Below are 11,329 nucleotides of genomic sequence, written 5' to 3' on the forward strand. Positions count from 1 at the left end.
GATAAGGAAAGAGCAGGGTGTTTGTGCTAATAATGCCCTGAGGCAGGAAGGGGAGTTGAGGGTTACTTTCTTTCATTGCTCATAATCTACGCCCTGCACCCCCCCCACCTCCGCCTCCTGCCATCCTCCCCAGGTGATGGGATCCTGTTCCTACTGGGCCATTGCCTACAACAGCCCAGAGAACAGGAACACTTCTGAAGTTTCAGCTGCTTCCACAGTCACCCCTTAAGGTTTATAATACTTTTTTTTTCTAAGAATAACTCCACCCACTTTTCACCTTTTAACTTTTTTATAATTTGGACAATATTGAGACTCGTTTCTAAACATCTTGTTCATGAGCTTCTTGTACTTCTCATTTTTTCTTCTTCTTTTTAAAGAAATGTTTAAGCATTCTGAAATGTTTTTCTACTTTTGGCTTTTATGAAAAGTCTTTTAGTTCTCTCACCTCTAATTGCTCCTTTTCTATCTACTGGTCTTGCTTGCTTTCTTCTGAGTTAAGTACGCGTTTCTCTTATGATTCTACCTTTACTGCTCCTCCTCTTTCTTCTGCTTTTCTCCCTCCAGTTCTGCTCCCTCTCACTTCTCCTCCTTTCTCTCTTGTTTTCATTGTACAATAATAAAAATATAGGGGAGATTGTGATTAAAAAGAAATGTGCTTAAGTGACTCTTAATCTCACAAAACAAACTGAGGTTGCTGGGGGGAAGGGGGCCTGAGGATGGGGGTGCGGTTATGGACATTGGGGAGGGTATGTGCTATGGTGAGTGCTGTGAAGTAAACCTGGCGATTCACAGACCCCTACCCCTGGGGATAAAAATACATTATATGTTTATAAAAAAATAAAAAAAATTAATTAAAAAAAAGAAATGTGCTCTAAGCTATTGCTGATGATAAGGACACTATGAATGACATTAATGTGGAGTTTGTGCAATCCTAGTTGAATGAAACTTTTCCTTATACAACTCCAGGATAAACAGAACACAAAGCCGAACGGCCCATTACAATAGATTCCTAATTTGTTTCTTCATTTTTGATGTCCTAGACATTTTTGGCAGGAGAAGTTCAGAGAGTGGGCTGGGCTAGTTAAGTTTGAATGCCTGTTCTTCATTTACCTACGCTGTGTCTTTGGGTAGTTGATTAACCTCTATGTGCCTCAGTTTCCCTATCTCTGGTGTGTCAATATTATTATTTTATAGGGTTATGGTATTTTATGTTAGCTTTTAGAACAGAGTTTGGCACATGTAAGAAATCAAATGTTTTTTTATTATTTATAAGATACTTTCTATAGTAGTATTTTGTGTCAAAACCTTTATTAATTCTCTTTGTTTTTTAAAAAAAGATTTAATTATTTATTAGAGAGAGAGACGGACCTGAGATCATGACCTGAACCCAAGCCAAGCAGCCACGGGTAGGCCACTTAACCTAGGGAGCTGCCAGGTACCCCTAATTCTCTCTTTTCTTTAGAATTAATCCAAACTGCTAATCTTGCTCCTTGATAATATGATAACTTACCATTCTGATATCTGTGTTTCTAGATGTGTCCTGTATTCACGGCCAATGTCTGTTTAGTGGGACTAGGAACAACCGGATAGTGTGGTATGTATTTTATCCGCCTTTGAATTCCCAGAATCGCAAGCCTGGCATATTATGTTCACTTAGTAAATGTTTGGGAGTTTGGATGTGAATGCTATTTGCTCTCTTGCCTTCATGCATTTGCCGTGTTTTTATCCAGCCTTGAGGCTTCTTCCTTTTTCCTGCCTGTTGAAATCATTCCTTCCCTTTTCATGTCTTCCATGAAATCTTAAAAAAAAAGTCTCCTTGGTGAGATTCAATACAACGTGTTTGGGGATCATAACTGGACTTCATCACAGTTATGTACCATCTTAACCTTTGCTTCCGACTTCTTCAGGACTGGGTTGTGTGTCCTTAGCTACTAAAGTCACTTCAGGTCACTCAAGTCACTTCGAATTAACCCTTCATACCAAGACTTTGTGATTATCTGTCTCCTATAATAGCTTATCCACCATAGGTTTTCCATAAATGTTTGCTCTTCCTAAAGGGGAATAAATATCTCCTCTCCTGTTTGCTCATTATTGTTTGTGCCTTTGGATATAGTATTTACTATAGATTCCTTATGCAATTTAGAATTATTTGCCTTTTTTCTATCTTTGCCACTTGAACCTTTGAGGAATAAGTGATTGAGTTTATGTTTATATTCTTCTGTTCTCTGACCTAGATCTAGGTAAATTTTACTAAATCACTTGGATGAATTAATTTATCAACTAGAAATTATTTAATATATTTTGGGTGAAGTGATTCATGGAATGGTACATAATGTCAGTTGGACCATCTCTGGAGAAAATAACCTCTTTAGATGAAGGAATACTGTTTGAAATATTCAGAAAAAGAATATCTATAGATCTCTATAGGTTTTTTAGAAATTTAACTTATTCTTTCTATGTTTCTGGAAAATATGTCCTATTAAACTATGATCTCTTTGAAAATAGGATTGCTTTTATATCACTTCTTTATAACTTTTATCATAGTTTATATATATAAATTATAGCTTTTACAAATTATTTATATGTAATTTCATTGTTATGTCTAAATGCACTGGTACTTTATGTCAGAAAGAAAAGCCATTTCTAAACTTTGTAATGTTTTAACATGATGTTATATAGAGGGACTTTAATTTTTTTTTGCCTGTGAAATATTTACATTTTTTCTCTGGACACATACTTTGTGTGTTATAGAACCATCTAAAAGAATGAAGGTGCCAGTAATATTCCTGTCACTCAACCGAAAAATGAAGAGGAGACCAGCACACATGTGATCAAATGCGTAAATCAGGTTATCTTTGGAAGTTTGTACAGCATAGCAAAACTAAAGAAGAAGCACTAAGAACCCACATCCCTTTATTTTTGTGTCTTCTCCTGTATTTTTGTTAAAATTGAAATGGTGAGAGAAGGTGATCATAATATATCAATATTCAGTTTTTCAGGATCTGTAAAAACAAAACAAAATACCATGAGCCATTCATTAAAAGTATATAAGCTCTTCCTTCTTCAATTTTTAAAAAATTTTTTAATTTAAATTCCAGTTAGCTAATGCACAGTGTAATATTAGTTTTAGGGCTACAGTTTGGTAGTTCAACACTTCCACAGAACACCCAGGGCTTATCACAAGTCCACTCCTTACCCCTCATCACCTGTTTAACCCTCCCTCGACCCACCACCGCCTGGGGGAGCCATCAGTTTGTTCTCCATAGTGAAGAGTCTGTTGCTTGGTTTGCCTCTCTCTTTCCTTTTTTCCCCCTTCTTTTGTCCACATATGAGTGACATCCTATGGTATTTGTCTCTCTCTGACTGACTTATTTCACTTAGAATACTCTCTAGCTCCATCCAGTTTGAAAATGTCTGAATGCTGGAAAAAACACGAGAAGCTGGGACCTCCGAGTTAGATGCATCTGAGTTTGAAGACTAGTCTGCCATTTAGACTTTGTTGTCTTCGGAAAGTCTTGTAAATTCTCACAGCTTCAGTTTCCTCCTCTTTAAAAGGGAGACAGTGATAATCAGCTTTACAAGGATGCTATGAGTATTAAATGGGAATCAGTGCAAGAACTATTCAGTGCAGTAACAGCGCTCTAACTATTCTAAGTGTTCTGCAGTTGGTATCTTTTTATGTTCTATAATTGGGATAATTCTCATTTATCTTTGTAGTTAGGAGTACCTATACTAGGAGTAGGAGTAATATGCGGTATTCTCCAATTTTTTCAATGTTTTTTAGGGATCATGTTATATCATGATGTGTATGCTTCGGTCAGTATGGAAGAGAGTTCTATGGGTTGTGATTTAGTTTAGATTTTTATTTTCAATTTTTAGTAATATTTGCTAAATTTTTTTATTATGTTCAGTTAGCCAACATATAGGACATCATTAGTTTTTGATACAGTGTTCAGTGATTCATTAGTTATGTTTCCTAAAATGTTTTATCCTTTTTCACCTTATTAAAGTTGGTAGGTCCTGAAAGAAGGAGAGGAGAGCATCCTCCATGTCAAATGCACACTTTGTGGAATTTATCGAAGTATAAATTAGCTTTTATTTACTAAGGCCCTAATTGTAAGTGATTATTTCAGGGAAATAACCATTTTAGCATTGGGAGCAGAAGGCCAAATACATACGCATTAGTGAACTTTTTTTTTTTTTTTTTTTTAAGATTTTATGTATTTATTTGACAGAGAGACAGCGAGAGAGGGAACACAAGCAGGGGGAGTGGGAGAGGGAGAAGCAGGCTTCCCGCTGAGCAGGGAGCCCAAAGCCAGGAGTCTGGGATCATGACCTGAGCCAGAGGCAGACACTTAATGACTGAGGCACCCAGGTGCTCCGCATTAGTGAACTGTTTCACTTTTTAACTATTTAAACTTTTTAAACACTTTTTAAAAACAATTTTTTCTTTGGTAGGAATCTGCTAGCAGTAGGTTTATAGATACAACCTATTAACTCAAGAAGACCAAATTTAGCTTTTAGTTTTTTTGTTTGTTTTTTAGAAAGGAGAGAGAGAGAGAAAGAAAGTGGGGCGGGGGGGAGGCAGAGGGAGAGGGAGAGAGAGAAACTTAAGCAGGCCCCATGCCTAGCACTGAGCCCCATGTGGGTGTCAGGATCCTGAGATCATGACCTGAGCCAGCATCAGGAGATGGTCATGGGGTGCCTGAGTGGCTTAGTTGGCTAAGCATGTGCCTTTCGCTAAAGTCGTGGTCCCAGTGCCCTGGGATCAAGTCCTGGGATCAAGCCCAGTGTCAGGCTCGTTGCTTAGCGGGGAGCCTGCTTCTCCTCCTGCCTCTGCTGTTCTGCGTGTCCCCTGCTTGTGCGCTCTGGCTTTCCCTGCCTCTCTGTCAAATAAGTAAATGAAATCTTTTAAAAGAATGAGTTGGTCCCTTAACCAACTGAGCCACCCAGGCACCCCCCAAATTTAGTTTTGAAATAAAAAAGGATTAAGAGTTTCTAGCTCATATGGCAGAGTCAGAAACTTTTTTTTCTTTTTTATTTTTTTGGATGGGAAAAATAAAACAAAACACCCTGTTCCTATCTCTACATGTCTTACAGTTACTTATTTAGTTAGAAAATATTTTGGAAGGTATTGTTTACCTTGGTCTGCCTCTGTCTTCTTGCGGTTTGGTACATCTGTAATTTTGGACGGTTGTGGAATTTACTGTTGCTCTTGCTGCTGGTTGACAGCAGTGGTGTCGGCTGCTGGGGCAGGGGTGGTGCCAGCCGCAGGGGCACTGGTGATGTTTTCAGGTTGTTGGGCACTGGAAGCCGTAGTGCTGGGTACAGCACCTGCAGTGTTTTGGGCCGAGGCAGGGGAAGCCGTGGTGGGGGCAGCAGCGGCGGCTGTGGTGGCTGCAGCATTAGGGGCGGTGGTGTCTGCAGCATTAGGGGCGGTGGTGTCTGCCGCATTAGCGGCGGTGGTGGCTGCGGCATTAGCGGCGGTGGTGGCAGCGGCATTAGCGGCGGTGGTGGCAGCATTAGTGGCGGTGGTGTAAATTACGGTTGGAGGAGCACTAGAAGGAGCTGATAATGCTTGAGAAGTAGGATGGACGATGTTCTCAGGTGGCGATGTAGGTCTGGGTGATGGTGGGACTTGGGGGCGATGGGGGTGGGGATGGACTTGGTAGCCTTCGGGGACTTTATGATGACCGAGAGGACTTAGTATTCCAAGAACTCGTCCAGATTTTGCAACAAGTCTGCGGCTCAGCTTAGCCCTTAATTGGTTAACTGGTTTAAAAAAACCTTCCAAACTTTCACCAGGCTTAAGAGAGAATGCAAAACACAGTTGTTTTATACACCTGGGATGCATAAACTAGCCTGAACTCAGGCTTTAAAAATATTTTATCAGTTATATTTGTGTAAATATTCTGACTTCATTCCATAAGTAATAGCTGTGGAAAACATTTAGGTGAAGTAAATTTTTTTTTCTATAGGATTTATTAGAGTTATTGATATAATATGCTATGAATATTTAGCAAACCCATGGATATGCAATATTTCCCAAACTTACTTCACCATGGAAGAGTGTATGTGAGTTTGTGTGTGGATAGCATTTATTCATACTAGTGTTTCATGGAGAGCCTGTTGGGGCATGCTGTTCTAATTTTCATCCTGGAAAAGAGCATAATGCTATTTACTAATATTTCAGAATTTTACTATTCTAAATAGAGAGTAAAAGGAAACTACAGAAGCTTTGCATTGCTGTTTTTGTAGACCTAGAATATGAGATTGATTATTTTGTGAACCTACATGGTTGACTCATTTGCACCAACTCATAGACTAGTTAAAGGTTAGAAGAACCTTAGATTGGTCAGTGCATACTTACTCAGTGAAAGCCTCATTACAACAAAGCCATGGACTATTTTAATTGTCTCTGGTTATATGGACTTTTAACATGACATTCCCTTAGGATTTCCATTTAGGGCCTTGCTTCTCATTTTGTCTTCACTGGCAGAAACTAATTCTTGGGATTCTAAATATGACATTCCTTCTGCCTCCTCATGAAATATTTGTTTTCAGAGTGAATAAATTCTAAGAAATAGTCATATACCTGAGTTTATGATGAAGAACAAATAAGTTGCTAAAATTGCCATGAGCTTTCAAGGTAAGTTTAGAATTTTTTTCCTTCTAAATATCAGCACAATTTGGATCACTAGACCTAGACTTTGTTTATTCCACTGTCTACCCAGCTTTAGAAGCAGGAGAATGTTTTGTTTTTAAGGATTCATTGAAAGTACTTGGTATGGGAAAAAGAGAGAGCGGGAGATGTAGTGGGATGATGTGACAGTATTTTTAGTTATCACCCCCTGCTGTGCCACCCACCTCCGTTATGACATGGAGTGAGCATTATGAGAATTAAAAATGGCAGAGAGTGGAAACAGGGATTTGTGATTTTTGAAAAGTCTTTCCAGATGATTCTGAATTTTCTTTTTTTTTTTCCCATTGAAAACTATTGATTTTGAGAAAAGAAACTACTTTTTTTGAATTTTGTAGGATCATAAGAGATGTTCCTTATTAAAGGACCATTAATATTTATAAAGAGAAAGATATTTACACTGAACAAGCAAATGTAGATAGTGTAGATAGTTTTTGGTACTGAAGGCTAGGTAAAATTGCTTTTTATATGCCAAGTTGCCTTATTCCCGTTGAAGATTCATATCTATCAAAGAGGTTGGCAATTGAGGCAAGGTTTTGGTGTTCACGGAACTATTCCCACTGAGGGAGTCTCAACATTTTCTTAGGGTAGGAATAAAAGAAACTGTACCTTATCAATTCTTTAGACACAACTAACTTTTGTCATTGTGAATGAAAATATAAAAAGATAACTAGAAATATAAAAAGTTACTCTGGAGCTTCTTTGCTTATGTGCATCAGCTGCCTAAAATGGAAATGGAGAATAGAAGTATATTTTAAAAAATTAGACCCAGAATATATACAGCATTTGAGGATATTGATTGTAAGTTGTTTGAGGGTAATATATGTGGTCGGGTTAGGTGATAGAATGGAGTACAGTTATAGAATTTTGGGTGTCATTGTTAAATGTGAGGACCTCATAACATTTTAAGCACACAGTTCATAAGATAAAGATAATCAGTTTTTCTGGAGGTCATTAGACAAAAGTGTTCCTGTCCCTCTACATTCTCATGAGTATGTTGCTAACCAGTTTATAGGTAGTGGAAAACATGGCTCCTTTTATTATAATAACTATCATTGACTCAGGTGCCAAGCCAGGGGACCACTGAGGAACCAGTGTCTTTATGACTTGATATGAGGAAAAACCAGCCTGTGATTTAGGGGAGAGAAAAATGGGTAATTCACAGAGCTCTGGCATAGGGTTTTTCACTGGATGGAAATTCCTCCTTGCTATGTTTTAGCGTGGAAGAACAAGGAAGAGGCACTTGTGTTAGCAGTGTTCATAACACATTGGTTGTTCATGGAATAATACTGGATTAAGTTTACAGCAATAGGTGTTAGGCAATGTAACCTACCCTTTAGATAATGTAACTAAGGTATGAGCTTTAGGTAAACAAATCTAAAAATCTTAAGAGGATAGTAAGCACATGCTCTTGCTTGAAAAGTTTTATATCATGTCTAGAATTTCTTTTTTTTTGATCCATGTAAAATCCCATATATGGCTAAAAATCTTTTTTTTAATAGTGTTTCCTATATTCAATCTTCTTCTTCACACATCTTTCTTTTCAGGGAGCTTACCAAAGACTAACTGCTGTTCAAGAATGTTATTGCAGAGGTGGAATCAGAATACACAATTTAAACTCATAACACTATAATATCTTACTTTCACATGTGGGAATTCTAAAGACTACAAATGTGGAAAAAAAATGTTGAGTGTAACCTAGGGTCAACAAAAGATCATAAAGAAAGTTAAGGTCTTAGGCAAAAATAAAATTAAACAAAGGTTGTGTGGTATAAAGCTGTATTGACATAAGACAATAAATTTTATGATTAAGAACTAAATAAGAAAATAGACATAGGTGAAGATATTCAATATTTACCGAGAAGTAAGCAGTGAAAGTCAAGATGACAGCAATCAAAATGAAAGCCTTCATTTTAATGCTTTAACGTCTTCTGGAAGTAGACAGCAAAAGATGATGCCTTGTTGTTGGTGGGAGAATAAAAGAAATATTTTGCTTTTGCTAAATTTTAACCAAAGGAAAAACATTCATGCATGTTAAGGCACATCTATGGCATATATTATATCTATGATATAAAAAAATTTTCAAACTTAAAAGAAGAATAGTCCAACCTAAATGTGCAAACATTATAAATAATGAACTCCAATGGTAATACCTGTAGTAGACAAAAATGTAGGCAAAAGTTATCCTTGTCTCATTAATGGTCAAGAAAATATAAAGAACTTCTTTTTTGAGCTGCTATTTTACAGTTACTGAAGAGTTATTTGAGAAGATGTAACCAAATTATGATCAAGATGGTGAGGTTGATATCTTTGCATACAACCAACCATAGGTTCTGTTAGTTGAAATATTTTTTTTGAAAAACAGTATGACAACATGCAAAAGATGAAAATGTTTATATCTTTAACTCAAAGAATATGTCTTGAGAATTATCTTTGATAAATTAACTAGTAGAAAAAAATTTTTAAACCATTTTAGTGTTATAAGTTAAAAAAATACAGATACTGGTAATCATGAAGCCTTGATAGAAATAAAAAAAATATCCTTGTTATAATGATAAGTGAAAAGTTTAACTACCATACTATAATGTTAATTATCCAGATAACACAAGTGAAAAGTTTAAATACTATACTGTATGTAAATTACCCAAATAGACAAGACAGGAAAATGTAAGTGAAAGATAAAATAGTGTGATATGATGGTTTAATTTACATGTGAATTTTCTGTTATTAAAATTTTATGGTTTTTTTGTTGAGTTTATAATTTAAACACAGAAAAGTCATTGAGAAATTGCCATTACAAGTCTTCTGGCTTTGATTTTGACCTTACCCACTTAAGACTTCAGACAAAACATTTGGGATGTTAACTTAAAAATGCAATAGGTAGAAATTTCAGATATTTTTATTAATATTGTCATTAGTATTACTTTTATTATCTGAGAAACTGTTAGAAATTTGACATTCCTGTTAAACTTTTTATTTTCTTTTGGTATGATCATTACTGCTAGATTCTCGTATTTAAAGGAAACGTAAAATATACAACCCAAACCCAAACCTGTCCAATTGCAGTTCTTTGAAGGCTGTTATAAAATTATCCTTTCTTCATAAGTTTGCATTCATATGTCATACTTCAGTAATGAATTATTGTTTAGTCACTATCCATTTATCTGATTCCTCTCCCAAAGAAGAAAAGTAGCTAAGTAGAGGAATTAATTAATGGCTGATTATTTCTACTTACAAAATCTCAGGTTCGAATGTGACTGTTTTTCTAATCTTTAAAAACATGATAGCTATAACATAATTCATGGAAAATTACTGTCTTTTTTACAATGATTTTATTTATTAGGGCATCTTCTTTTGATTTGAAAGGAAAGAACACTGGATTAATAGTCACTGGAGTTGAGCTTCAGTTGCCAAACCCTGGTCACGTAATTTAGCTTATCTGATGCCCAGGTTCTGCCTTTAAAATGGAATGATTAATTTATTTGACAAAACTGTCACATCCCAATACTCCCTAGAAGAGGAATAGAAAACCAGATTAATAAATGTTTCCTCGTATGTGAAATAGTCGCAATCTCAAGCAAAATATAAGGCACATTTAGATATTTATATGTCCTTCCCTTTATAATAAAAGAGATAAATGGAACGGAAACATTTCAAGTAATAAAAAATTTAAAAAATCAATTCTTACACAACTTATTTAAATATATGTTCTTCCCACTGAAAACAGTGGGAATTTTTATACGTACAAAACTAAAATATGGGTTCATGTCTAAAAGGGAACCACTTTAAAACCGGGATTCCAGAGGACAAGCTATTTTTATTATTACGATATTTACTGAAATTGCTAACATTTTAATAATATATAAATGGATAGAACTTAAAGGTTAATGAGTTTATTAAAGCATTTCCATTTATTTTCTATTTATGATATATTCTTTCAAAGTCATTGTCTATTGGCATTCTGTGGAAAACAGTCTGAGATCTCATGATAATTACACTGGTTAGAAACTGAAGATCCTATGGTGAGTATAGTAGTTAGAAATTAATAGACATAATTGAAGTCTAAGGAAAATTGATTTAAGTCTTCAAAAATTTAGAAATGATACCATAACAAGGGATCCTTTTTCTGCTTGTCTAGCAATGTCAGCCTTACCTCAGGTTCTGAAGTCTGGAAGCTTGGAGAAAGTGCAGGTGACTCGTGCCTTATAAAGGAATTTTTTTCCCCTTGTCTTTATCCTTTCTATTTTGTTCCTATTGCTAAGCAAAATATTATTATTATTATTATTATTTTAACATTTGCTTCTGGGCTAATCCAAACTGTTTCCTGAAGCAAAAAATGGAGTGTTATAATCTTCAGAAGTTGACATTTTTCCTTTTCATTTCTCTCAGAAACATCATGGCTAATTAACTGTGCACCAGAAGAACTGAAGGCTTATTCTTTATAATTTAAAGATAATACTCTAAGCCAGTTTCTTTCCTTTATTTCGGATGTTTTCTTACATAACTTGACATTTTAGTATCAAAGCAGTAATTATTGAAACTTGACTGTAAGCCCTAGGTCTGTGAACGCTTTCATAATTAAGACTGCTGTTTATACTTATTTGCCTTACTGCTGATAGATAGTTTTGT

General features: G+C 35.7%; 1 protein-coding gene across 1 annotated transcript; it reads right to left on the reverse strand.

Annotated features, from left to right (window-relative positions):
* Positions 1–2,808: 2,808 nt before the first annotated feature.
* LOC131823469 (mucin-7-like) lies at positions 2,809–10,896 on the reverse strand. The gene is made up of 4 exons (XM_059159872.1): positions 10,854–10,896; positions 8,559–8,658; positions 5,143–5,806; positions 2,809–3,002 (listed from the first exon to the last, which is right to left on the reverse strand). Exons 2-3 carry the CDS (start codon positions 8,610–8,612, stop codon positions 5,204–5,206), a joined length of 657 nt encoding a protein of 218 aa, XP_059015855.1. The 5' UTR covers positions 8,613–8,658; positions 10,854–10,896; the 3' UTR covers positions 2,809–3,002; positions 5,143–5,203.
* Between the last annotated feature and the right edge of the window lie 433 nt (positions 10,897–11,329).

The sequence above is a fragment of the Mustela lutreola genome, chromosome 1 (genome assembly GCF_030435805.1).
Source record: "Mustela lutreola isolate mMusLut2 chromosome 1, mMusLut2.pri, whole genome shotgun sequence".
Lineage (NCBI taxonomy): Eukaryota > Metazoa > Chordata > Mammalia > Carnivora > Mustelidae > Mustela > Mustela lutreola.